We start from the raw sequence: 13,046 nt of genomic DNA on the forward strand, positions 1-13,046 counted from the left end.
TGCAGTCTTCAAACGCAACGTTTAATTTTTTCATCTTAATGCAGAAGCACCAACTTTGCTTGAAACACAACTATTAAAATAGTGTGGGTCCCAGTGAATTATATTGGTATCTCTAATGCATTTAAATAGTTCTTCTAAAATACACTTTTGCTTTATTATGTTATATATCTGTTCTATAACTGTGGTTTGAAGTTTTCATTTACATAGCAACAGACCTACAAAAATATTCCCTATACTTCTATCATTTTACTAATTGTGGTTTGTTGATGAGGGAAGTTACTTACAGAAATAACAGCAATTTTTGAAACTTAACTTTTAATACCAGCAAGACCCACAAAAGAAAATTTTTCTTGTGCCAAACATTAGAAATGAACCAAAAACTTCCTTGCAACTCATTTGTATTCAATTTAGCACTTGAAAATATCAAAGTTTGAATATGTAGGCTCATAGAGACAGTATGGATCTCTGTGGTCATCAGTGTGAAATATTTCATACCAAATCTCTCACAAAATTACTGATCAGAAATATTCAGGCAACACTCCCTTTAATTGAAGAGTTAGAAATGTATTTATGTCTTTGTTAGTAGGATCATATCTATTAGAAAATAAATTTTATCAGCAAATTACATTCACTCAATTAAGATCACAGTTCAGTGTTCAATCATGTCGCTGAATTCAGGTTTTCAACTCTCACAGAAATTTTCTTTTGAATGCAACCTTCCAAGTAAAAATTCTTGAAGAACAAACAGGATTAATTATGCAAGTGTATAATTATCTTGTATCATATCTTTGGATTAACCTGGCTGTTGTCGTCTCTGGAGACTTTCAATAATACACATTTCTTTACAATGAATTTTGATTTCCTCAGGTGAAAATTTTGATCTGTGGTTTTCAGAATTTTGATTTCCTCAGGTGACAATTTTGATCTGTGGTTTTCAGAATTTTGATTTCCTCAGGTGACAACTTCGATCTGTGGTTTTCAGAATCTTGATTTCCTCAGGTGACAATTTTGATCTGTGGTTTTCAGAATTTTGATTTCCTCAGATGACAACTTTGATCTGTGGTTTTCAGAATTTTGATTTCCTCAGGTGACAATTTTGATCAGTGGTTTTCAGAATTTTTCTCAAGATCTTTTGCTTGGAGTTTTGATTCAGAAAGATTAAAGCTAACAAGCTAAAGTCAATTGAATTATACAAAAAGATGAAAAAAAAAAAATTGCTGGAAACAAAGTGCTGCTTAACAAAATGACCAAGCTTGGCAAGGAGAATAAATAGCAAATCAACATTTTCTAAATTTAATTCTATCTGTAAAAAGACAATTACAGACAAAAACAATTATTTCCCCCCAAGAAGGTAATTAAATTGCCATATTCTAGCCTAATAATATCCTCATCTTTGTGTTTTTGTTGCTCTAAGAATTTTGGATGATTCTAAAATTTTATCTTTACAAGTTCTGCTGTTTCCAAGCCATTTAGTCTTGTGTTGCTTTATTTACATCTCTGCATTCTGTTCACTTTTACAAATACTTTTGCAGTAAAAAAAACTGCTAATACCTGGCCAGGCTGGTCTTTTTGCATTAAATTTTACTACATCATTCTATGGTTCATCCTTAAACCCCTAAATTGTTCCACTGGTAATTATAAACACAACAAGCAACTTCTCCCATATGGAATTGTTAATAGGACTTTAAATTCTGGTTTACAGTATCACATTACCTTGAACACCTCAACAAGGCTTTATGAAAGACACAATAAGCCACAGGCTGACAACATTTTTTACTTAATACCCCCTACAACTTGAATAAAAAAGACACAACTGTGATGAAAAAAAAAAAAACATTTGAAAAAAAAGGAATATCAATTTTTTCCATTGACTGTAGATTACCACTTCTCTTTTCTGAACACACAGCATTTTTTCCCTTTCTGAAAACTGTCCAGAGAAATAACCATACCCTGCAAGTTTTGAAAAAAGAACTTAATATAAGTCTCCTGGGACCAGCAGTATTCCAACAGCAATTTTTCCACCTGACCAAAAAGTTGATAAGTAACATTTTGTTACCATATCAATGCTTCATCCAGTAAATATGTGGTGGGAATAAAAAAACACATCAACAAGGTGTTTGATAAGACAAAAAATTCTCTCTGGTCATTCAGAGGAAAATGTATGGCTGAATTCCAAGTTATGTTTTGAAAGTTTAAGGGGCTGACAAAGGTTAATTGTTAATGACTTGAGAGAACTGGGTAATTACTGTCTCATTACCTCCACAGTTAATTTGATTCCCGCTTCCATAAACTGACCACCACATCTGACTGATCAATTCATTAATCATGGAATTTAACAAACTAAAAAAGAAATTATAGTTGCCCATTTGTGAACTAATGTTATCTGTGTTACTGACAATCTGACCAGGCAATAGTCCCAAGTTCAGATGCATGTCTCACCAAACAAGAGTTCAGGAAGATTTGACTTTGGAAAATACTTAAATTATTCCCTTTTACAGATCAGTCAACTTGAGGAACAAGCTTGGTCAATTTATTACCTGGCCAAAAAGATTATAACAAATACTCACTTTTTGACAAACCATGTAAGCAATTCACAATGGAGAAAAAAAAAGTGGACAAACCAGAGTGCCTAACACAAGCCCATATTACCCACTTGGAGAGCTGTTCAGAGCATGAGACCCACAGCACCCTGCCTTCTTACTTAGTTGGTCAAGTAATAAATTACCCTTCAATTGTCATTATCAGTGCTATCTATCATAGTGAAATATATGACTGAATGCATTTCTACCCTAAACCATACCAGTCTGGTTGAGCTGTTGTATCATGGAAGAATCTCATTGGAAAGCAACCAATGAAAGTTCAAAATTCATAAAAATTAATGAAAGGATTAAGTCAAACATCACAAATTTTTTCAACTGACTGGTGGCTTACTTCCAATATCAATGGATAAACTGGGATCACTTTAAATTTACTGATCAAGATTTCCACTGATTTGTCAGGCCAGGTTATAAAGTGTTTCAAATTAAGAAAACTATGTAAATATCAAACAACTTCCTGTCTAAATATTAATTCTGTGGTGAACATTTCAAAGGTTAAGATTAATTACCCACTTTAAAATCTGAACAACTACCAGATAATTCATCATGCAGCTATGGTATCAAAATTCAACAAAAATCACCATCCTTTAGCAACTCTACAAGGGGAAAACTCAACCTTAGTATGAACTTGGCCAGAATTTTATATTACTATTCAACTGTACCAAAAGTTCATAGCTTTCTTGTCCCCTGAGAGAACTCGCGGAGAATTTTCCTTGCCAAAGCAAAGTTGTTGTCAGCCACAATAAGGGCTCTGGTGATCTCCTCGCGACTGTATCCCTGCGCCTGCAGAATTGTAAAATCTTCTTCATAAAACTGCATAGCATCAAGGTTTGGATCTTCATCTGGCAATCTGGATCGTGTTGGTCTATGTTCTACCTTTGCTTCTAATTTACTTGGATCTAAGCCCCGGGAACCATACATTGGATTGCTGAAATTTTTAGCTTCTGCTCCACCCCAGCTGTTTCGAGAAAGCAAAGCTGGGCGTAAAGTTCTATCGTGGTTACTATTTGAAGTGGGGTTTCCATTGCTCTCAAAGTCATTGGTTTGACCAGCATTTTTGCCATGGTCTCGATGAACATTTGAATATGTAGGATCCTCAAGCACGTCATCAGTGGATCTTGCCTTGGTGAACACCCTTGAAGGCAGAGTATTTTTGTCTCTGTGAGCATGGGTTTTGCGTGGCATCCCAGAGTTACAGCTTTGTGAACGTGATGGTGGCAGTGCTACAACCAAAGGGCCCTTACAAAAATCATCATCATCACAGTGGATGTGTTTTGCTTTAGCATTCAATTCAAATGGGTCTTCAGCAAAAGGATCTGCAACTGATTGAAGATCAGTGGTATTGTCCCTTAAACCATTCTCTTGGTTGGATTTCTCACCCCGTGAACGTTCTCTCTCAGCTATTATTGGCAGAGGAAAATCATATGATGTTGCCTCTTCATTTGCACAAACTTCAGCCATTATGGCTTCTCCAGGCCTTCTCCTCTCCTTGTCATCAGACTGAGCTGCATCAGGATGAGGGTGAGCTAGCTGAGCATAATTTGTTTTAATCTGGTTTTGACCAAAAGTTTCATGTGCAACATTTGCAGCAGCTATGTCTGCATATCCCAATGTGTCTTTTCTACTGCTTTCATGTTTAGATGTCTTAGTTCCAGGTTTATTCTCCTTATTCTCCACACTGATCCCTCTGTGTTTATACCTCCTTTCTGGTACTGCAGGAGGACTGTCCTCATCTAAGTTTGATGGTGGCCGTGGTGGTGGAACCTTTCTTAACAGTGAAGGAGAGTTCTGTGGTGAGCCACATGGAGAAACAAGAGGCGAGTTGTGGGGTGAGACATTTGGAGATGCACGAGGGGAATTCCGTGGCGAGTTGCGTGGAGAATTCCTTGGAGAGTTCCAAGGAGAACTTAATGGTGATGACCTTGAGGATGTCCCAGGAGTAGCAAATGGTGACGCATGGGTGACTACAAGGGTTGGTGATGTGGGTAACTGTGGGTTCAACGTGAGATTTCGCCTCTGGGGCAAGGGTGGAGGGGCATCTTCTGAAGACGGGAACTGTTCAGTGTTCTCCTGCTGTAAATGGGGATATCCTCCTCCTTGTTGAGTACCATGAGGTCTAGTATCAATTGTGGAGACCCACTGACTGGGATCCTGAGAAAATATTTCCAATGGAGGTTAGCTTTTGATCTAGTTAAGTAGGAAGACAGTAAAAAAATAGTCACACAGTAAGGTAGTCAAGTAGGCAAGGTGGAAGCACTCAGGAAATAAGGGGGAACAGGAGGGTGAAAGTAATAATCTCCATAACAATACCAGAATTGTTTACACCCAATTTGCATATAATTTCAACCTCCAGTATCAACCCCTGAAACTTACATCAAGGTCATCAGAATAGTAGAAATGTTCACAAACTCAAGCAGCTCTTGATTGTTAAGTTAATTCTCTTGGTAACTACCATAAGAAATGTATGGAGAACAGTAGGGGAAACTTGCATACTGAAGTTAGGGTGTACATGGTTAATGCTATTTATATATCTCAAACCTCCATGATTTCATCTTCTTCCCCATCCAAGTGATTCTCGTGGCTCTCGGCACCTCTTCCTGGTGTCTCCTCCTCAAGATGAGGTACAAATGGATCCACAACAATGGCTTGCATATCTTTGATGTCAGAACGACAAAATGGACAACCTTCACCACCAGTTTCTTGCCACTGGTCTAAGCACATGTGACACATCAAATGGCCACAGGGCTCCAAGCGCACATCTTTATTATTTTCAGCACAGATCTTGCAAAGCTGAAAGGTGGATCCCATCTCACAATACAACTCATATTGCTCCTCTGTGACAGTGATGTGCTCATCAGGGGGGGTGATGAGATGATGGCTAACATCAGGGTTGTCTGGTTTTCCGTCAGGGTAAAGGTAGCTGAGGAAAAAAAAATAGAAAACTTAAGTTTAAAATATTAACTCTCTTACTTTCATTTTAATTTCTGCACAATTTACCTTTGTAATCCAAACATTTTAGATATTTACTGCTAATGGAAATACATTTTAAAGGAAAGGGAGTTTCCCTGTGTTGATAAATAGACAGAAATGTAAGAAATTACCAAAATCATACCAAACTCATGACTGTAAAAAGATACTTAAGAGCTACCAGTTGTTCCAAATTGAAATGATCAACTCGTACCCCAGAAGCTTGGAAAAAGTATACCAATAGAATATTGAAAAAGATTGCAAATGAGAGACTTGAAATATGGAGGCTAAATTTTTCCAAAGATTGTAGCTTAAACATAGGTTCTTCAAGGTGACAAAAAGAGAAAACTTACTAGCCCTCTCTGGCTCCATCAATAAGAGCCTGACAGAGTGACTTGTTCTGAGGAATGGTTTGAAGAATTGTATGCTCAGGTGTCACATATCCTATGGCCCACTGGCCCAATCTTGTACAACTTAACCTGAAGATGTAACTGTAGAAAAACAAATCATGAGTCAAATCACAGGAACAAAAAAACAAAAAAAAAAGGATGCAGGTGGTATATCAGTGAATCTGTGAATTACAGTGGTGCCTTTAAATATCTTGGCGTTATTTTGGACAGTAGCCTTTCGATGAATCAGCATATCGATCATGTAAAGAAGAAAGTTTCTAAGATGTTGGGGATTCTCTCAAGAGCACGGCCATCATTAACAATCAAATCTACAAATAGACTGTTTAAATCAATGATTCTCCCAATCCTGGATTACTGCGGTGGCGTCTTCCATAGATGTGGCAAAGGAAACCAAGAAGGTTCAGAACGTCTACAAAGGCGAGCTGGAAGAATAGTACTGAATAATGCCTATTTATCCACCAAACAGATGTTTACAAGCCTTGGTTGGGAAACTCTTGCCAAAAGAAGAGAAATCCACATCATTAATCTGGTAGAAAAGCACCTTGAGGGATTGGCTCCAAGTTACTTTACTAAATTTTTTCAATCTAAAGGACATGATATTCATGACTATAATATTAGGAATTAGGACAGATTACGTATGATGTAATATATAAACTTCATATATTCATTGTATAAGGACAGATTAGTTATTGACAGGGTTAAACTATAATCAACCAAAAGAGCATTTGTGACCTCTCACGCGAAAACGTTCCTAATGGTAGCCGTTCGAACAGTGAACGGAACGGCAAGTGAAAGGGTGACGAACGGCTTGGAAAGCCATTCGAAATGGATACTATGAATGGATGAACGGCTAATTAAAATTTTCGAACGAATGAGGTCAAACGGATGAAAGGCCAGTGAAAAAATTCAAACGGACAAGGTCGAACGGGTGAACGGCTAATTAAAATTTTCAAACGGATGAGGTCAAACGGATGAACGGCTGATGAAAATTATCGAAGGGATGAACGGCTAATTTTTCAAACACTGAGATGAGCCTCACAGATGAGATCAAATGGATAAACGGCTAAGCGGTCGAACAAGTGATGGCCTGTAGAAATTATTTGAACAGATGGTTTCGTCAAAATGAATGCCGACACAGGCGTCCCAAGCTCTTGTCTTGAGCCAAAGCGAAGGACTATTTCATGAAAGCGTCATGCGTTGGGTGATGCGGTGTTAAGTAACGCGAGGTATTTGACACAATCTGTGAAAAGATAACTTTTATCTTTCATCTTGATTTTTGAGTTAAAACATAATATGCACCTATCGCTTTTTTCGCCGGAAATAAGTTCTTTAATTAGTCCTCTTTCACTGGAGCTTGTTTTTTGGAAAAGCTGATTTTTATAAATTTACTGCGCATTGTGTTTGCCTTCTTGGTTTCTCCAAAATTTTGACTTTTCGTCGGCACGTGTTACACGCGAGTGGCAATGGGTTAAAACGAGTCGAAACTCAATCATTTGAATAACTCGACTTCGCTTTCGGCGCATTGAAATGGATTATAATTAATATTTTTATCATTGAATTCGACCGATTAAGATAAGGTACAACCAAGGAACTTGCACGCGAAAAGCATAGTTCTCAACTTCAATTCGGGTTTAAATTTCCATAATCCCAGCTTCCCTGTCACTCCATCAAAAATGAGTTGCCTTGGTAACTGCTAACAACTTGTGTCAATTACCGCCATTTCACACAATCGCAAAATGGAGAATTCAACGAGAGAAGATATGGATTGCGATCACACCGAAAATGTTTCTACCATCGTTACCAAAGTGCAAATTGAACGGTTGATGAATTTTCTCGAACGGATAGCTCGAACCATTCGAACGGATGATGAATATTCAAGAACGGATAGCTGGAGGCGTTCGAACGGATTATGAATATTCAAGAACGGATAGCTAGAGGCGTTCAAACGGATGATTAAGTGTCTTAAATGGATAGCTCAAACGGTTCGAATGGATGATGAATATTCAAGAACAGATAGCTTGAGTCGTTCAAACGGCATGCCAATCCAGTCGAACGGCCGATGAACGGCTGGTGAACGGCTATCCGTTTAAAAACGGCTAACCGTTCGGAACATTTTCCCGTGAGAGGTCACAATTTTTTATACAGGGGCCAATATATTTAATGATTATCTATGAATCTAGTTCTAGTCTTCTAGTTCTAGTCTTCTTATCTCTTTTTATATATATATGTTCTTAGATTGTGTATGTGGCTTCTGTGACTTTTACACTGTTTTTTTTTTTCCACAGGACCCATGTTGATGGCAGTTTTTATGACTGAATTGGTTATCCTGCATAAATATGTTATTATTATTATTATTATTATTATTATTATTATTATGGATTCCTTGCTCCATCAACAACTAAAATTGGAAAATTGTTGCAAAGAGATTTAAGAAAATTATTCAGAGCAAACAGAACAAGCTTCACGACCTCCTTTTTGCTCATAGCACTTGTACTTTGAACCTAAGCTGCAACACATGGAAGTTAAGGCCCGTCTTTAAGACAAACAGATTTCCTAACAGTTTATATAACCTTCAATGCCCTCAAGGCATGTGCCATTTCACCAAAAACTTTTATATTTCTTTGACGTATTTTAATTACAAACAACATATTTACAAACAATTTTTCTACAGACTTGTTTAAAAATACTGGGAGTCCTTTAATTTTAATTTTTAAGATTATCTTTTGTGATCATTAACTGCCCCCGGTTAGCTCAGTTGGTTAAAGTGCCAGATTGTGATGTGTGGGGGGTTGAGGGTTCGAGCCCCAGCCAGACCAATACTCACGGTCTTAAAATAACTGAGGAGAATTTGCTACCTTTCTATAATATCAAGAAATGGATAGGTATTCTAGTCTTCTCAGATAAGGACGAATAAAGCATAGGCCCTGTCTCCTACATGGTTAGGAGTAGGAGACGTTAATATTTTCCACGCAAGAGATTACTGTGTTGTGGATGTCCTCCCCTGGGGTGGGATGGGTGCGAATAGAGGGCCACAAGTTTATTAGTTACTCCAACTATTCCGTGCCACCCTCTCTAAATAAAGTGTGTATGTATCATTGTGTAATTTAATTTTTTTAGTTGCAAAATGGTTATAAATTAATTCTTTATCCACTCCTTATCCACCATTTATCTATTAAAAATTTTCAGTTGTTCTCTTTTTCATCTAAAAAATATGTTGTTAGATATTTGTTCACAGATATAATCCCTTCCCTATACAATGAAGACCCTTGAGTGTTCTCTTGTCCAACCTCATCAACATGCAAAGTTATTTCTTTTTTCTGTAACAAAACTCTCCCTTTATGAATTACCTTTAAACTGAAACCTTTCATCGGGTCTAGAATGGTCTAGTTTTCAGTCAAATGATGCAATTAAACCAATCATCTATGAGTTGAAATATTATAATACCTATTGGTTCAAGAGCTTGTGTTCTGTCATTTTTGCATCACTGATGCTTTTAGCAGCAAAATTTAAAGTTTCGACAAACTTGTTTGAAGCAATATTTACACTTAATTGCAATAAAACAAACCTTCCAGGTTTATCCATGTGTTTACACAATCTTGCCTTCACTTCATCATATGTCATAAAAGCACAATAACCAGGGTGTGTCACAGCAAGGAGATTCCAGTTCTGAAGCAGATGCGACCAGGGCTGAAACAACCTTGTGAAGACATCATATTCAAATATGGAGATATGGTCATTACATGTTAGATCTATTGTGGACTTTAATGCCATTGCTTCCAAACCTGAGCTGATGTGGTGCACTGTTTGGAGAGTTTGACGAAATTGCTTCCATGACACTGTTGTTTTCCTGAAGAAAATTTAGAATAATAAAATCCATTAGCTTTGATAAAACATTCATTAAAATACTGGGTTTGCTCTCAAAGTTATGGATTATAGTTGCTGAGTTACTCTCAACAATATTCCATAATGTTTTCCACAAGAAAACAATTGCTTCTCTTAAGGGAATATCTGAAAAGCCTTGCAAACTTAGTCGGTGTTGAGTAACATTTTGCAGTCTGTTTTGATATTCCTAGTAAAATAACGGCAAGTATTCAAGTTGAATACATTTAGTAAATTTTAGAGTTAAAAGATATGCACTGGTCTGGTAAGTAGAATCAGCAAAGAGCTGTCATTTCAAAGAAAAACATGAATTCCATGATGAATCATAAGGCACATGTAAGGAGAATAAAGGAGTATTCTTTTTAGCAAGGCATCCCTTTGTTGACTGCTTAGAGTCACCCACATCTACTACTGATGAAAATCTGGGCACATACCTTGCATAGAATACAGACCCTTATAGATAACCACTTAAGCTTGATTTTGTAATATTGTTTATGATGCTTACTCACACTTAAATGAACATGAATTCTACTGAATTATGTATGAAGACTAAACCAAAGACAATGTGAGAACAGCTTGTGGGGGATGAAAAAAACTAGGATAAAACTATATGTTTAGTTGATCATAACTGCTCATTAATACTTCATTGTCCCATTATATATATCCTGGTTCCACGAGCTATTTAAATTCTTGCTAGAGGAATGCATGTCTAGTAATGCTTGAAAGATAACACAATAGTTCAGAAAAACTAGCTGTGACAAACCCTGCGATCAAAAACATGTTTCTATTTCCCAAGTCAGGACCGAACATAGACTCCCCAACACACACTTAGTATTATCAGCTTTTGTAAAAGTCTATATACATGAGATCTACTCACGACTTGAAAGCTCTATTTCTCTGAAATCATATGCTGTTTATCTATGAATTCATTGACCTCCAAAGAGCTTTTAAGGTCTGATAGTCACTTTTCAAAACCTGATTGTTACAAACGTGTTCTAATTTTCTATAAAAAGAAAATTGTGGTTTCTCTTACTACTTCAAAGCGGAAGCATTTCTTTTGAAGCACAGAATCATGTAGGCTATATCAGGGTAATTAGCTTTCAAAATTATACCAAACCAATAAATCAATTATCAAATTCTGAGCCATACCACATGTATTATGCCCCTCAAAACGTATTGAAATTCATAAACATTCGGTCCAGGTTTTTTGCACAGTAACTTTTCCCTGATCGTCTTTTTTTTTTTTTTTTCAACAAAAGGTGGAAATTGAATACATACACCACTTCCAATTTTATTTGCTTCTCTACTTAAATGTTCAGTTATTTGTTTTCGATATGAGCCAAAAGAAAATTTGAGTACGAGCGCTAAAAAAAACGCACAAAGGAGAATACATGTATTAGGTGAGTACAGCAAACCAACCTTTAAAATAATATTCCAAGGTCTGAGATGACAGTGGACCATAACCAAACAAATAAAGTGGATATTTCTCAAGTAAAACAAAAAAGATGATACGTTCTTAACAAGTTTCAGCTCGTCTGAAATGCATCTAACACCACAAATAGTTTCGGATTTTTTCGTGTTACGCCATGAATATACAACGGAAACTATGATGGTTTGCAGTCTATTTGTAAACAGAGTTTCAAACGGACATTTAAAGTCTACATTTCTTGGGAAGGGAAAAAGTCAAAGATATTTGGGTTTCTTACATAACATTTTTGGAAAGCCCGAAGGACGCCATCGAAAGGAAAACGCGGTCTTTTCGTGATTTTAGTGTGAGGAATTAAAGAAGGTGATATAACTCAAGGTCTTTAAATTAAAATTCGAAGGAAGCACGCAATTAATTAATAAACGTCAAGAAGCTTTTTTTCCCATTTGATATGTAATGAAATTTGACGACACATTCTAGAAACGAAGCAAATAGTGGCCTGACCACCCGCGAATAGAAAGATTTAAGAAAATCGAGGAACACGATTAAGAAAACGAGCTGTCATGGCTGTGTATGTAGCGACCATTGATCGCTTTCGGTTATCAAAACAATACATGACGCCTAAGAAAATTAACTTGACATCAGACTTACCCGATCCCAAAGTTCTTTCTCCAGAATTCAGCTGCATCGTATTTTGTGATCCTGAAGCCGTCTCCTATATAAGTTCCTTGAGGAAATATTGCCTTCACCTCGGCTAGCATGTGACTGAAAACTAAACTCAGCTTGGTCAAGCTGCGGCGATACGTAGAGTTTTCGTCGTACATTTTTTCTTTCCCATCCTTGAAAAGCTTGATGGCCAGCTTCGATTGCTTGATAAGGTTTTCTATATAAATCCTAAAATACTCACAGTCGTTCAAAATGTGCATCCTTTCTTCGTATTTCGAGATAATTAACTTCAAATGTTGGTAAGTATCGGGCAGAATATCTAAGATGTAAGGGGGGCTGTTCTTCAGCGACAGCCGTTGATTTTGACAATGTTTCACCACTTTGTCCATCAGTTTCCACGTCTTCTCGATAGTCTTCCTGTCGATCTGCAATCGCGGAGTCACAGCATGAGTGAGAGCATCTTGCAAACGACTGAAAAACCGTGTTCCACGACTAGGAGGAGCAGCCATTTTGAGCCAGTCGCTCGACAATTTCCGTGTTCGACGATGTCGCTGGTCACGTGATTCCATCAGAGAACCAATCATGACGGCCGATAGTTCTGTGAGTGCGATAATTTTCCTAATCTAACGTTTATTTCAAATATTTATCTTGCTACTGCTCTTCCAGATGCTCTTCAACAAGTTCATGTCAAGCTTACTCGCCTATCTACTTTCACTAATGCGAATGATCAATCCTACGCAAATTGATAAAAAATATTCTGTGAAAGCTGATCCTCTGTGACCGTGCCTAATTCCAGCCGGATACAGCAGACTTCTAAATATACGCCTTCTTTGTTTTTGTGATGACGTATCCGTCTGAACAGCTGCGTGTTTCCTTTCAAAAGTGAAACAGTTCCAGGATGTTAGATTCTGTTGCCTGATTACCTATCAAACGGAAAAATAATCGCCTCTTGGTTGGAAATCCCTCAAAATTTTATTACTTAAGTGTGGTATCAATCAAGCGATGTAAACACTTGAAGTTCCTTAGCCGTGAGTTTCACTCTCTTCGAAAAGAATTTTGTGAAAAAAATTGTGAAAAATTTACTAAAAAATTTCCTGTTGA

General features: G+C 37.0%; 1 protein-coding gene and 1 long non-coding RNA gene across 3 annotated transcripts in view; one reads left to right on the forward strand and one right to left on the reverse strand.

The window, feature by feature from the left end:
* Positions 1 to 13,046, reverse strand: part of LOC111338656 (uncharacterized) — a 13,379-nt gene continuing 333 nt past the window's right edge. Inside the window, exons 2-7 of one of the 2 annotated variants that reach the window (XM_088728862.1) lie at positions 11,931 to 12,868; positions 9,540 to 9,821; positions 5,918 to 6,055; positions 5,136 to 5,517; positions 3,260 to 4,748; positions 1 to 1,950 (exon numbers count right to left, since the gene is read on the reverse strand). In XM_088728862.1, the coding sequence (XP_088584988.1) occupies positions 3,267 to 4,748; positions 5,136 to 5,517; positions 5,918 to 6,055; positions 9,540 to 9,821; positions 11,931 to 12,529 (2,883 nt within the window). In that variant the 5' untranslated portion in view covers positions 12,530 to 12,868 and the 3' untranslated portion in view covers positions 1 to 1,950; positions 3,260 to 3,266. Of the gene's footprint in view, positions 4,749 to 5,135; positions 5,518 to 5,917; positions 6,056 to 9,539; positions 9,822 to 11,930; positions 12,869 to 13,046 lie in introns of both variants that reach the window. The other variant, XM_022945173.2, reaches the window with a different exon arrangement.
* The window catches only part of LOC148727594 (uncharacterized), a 1,905-nt gene continuing 1,735 nt past the window's right edge, over positions 12,877 to 13,046 (forward strand). The window contains exon 1 of the long non-coding RNA XR_015990097.1: positions 12,877 to 12,973. This is a non-coding gene — a long non-coding RNA (uncharacterized LOC148727594). The remainder of the gene's footprint in view (positions 12,974 to 13,046) is intronic.

Source organism: Stylophora pistillata, chromosome 7 (genome assembly GCF_964205215.1).
Source record: "Stylophora pistillata chromosome 7, jaStyPist1.2, whole genome shotgun sequence".
NCBI classification, from domain to species: domain Eukaryota; kingdom Metazoa; phylum Cnidaria; class Anthozoa; order Scleractinia; family Pocilloporidae; genus Stylophora; species Stylophora pistillata.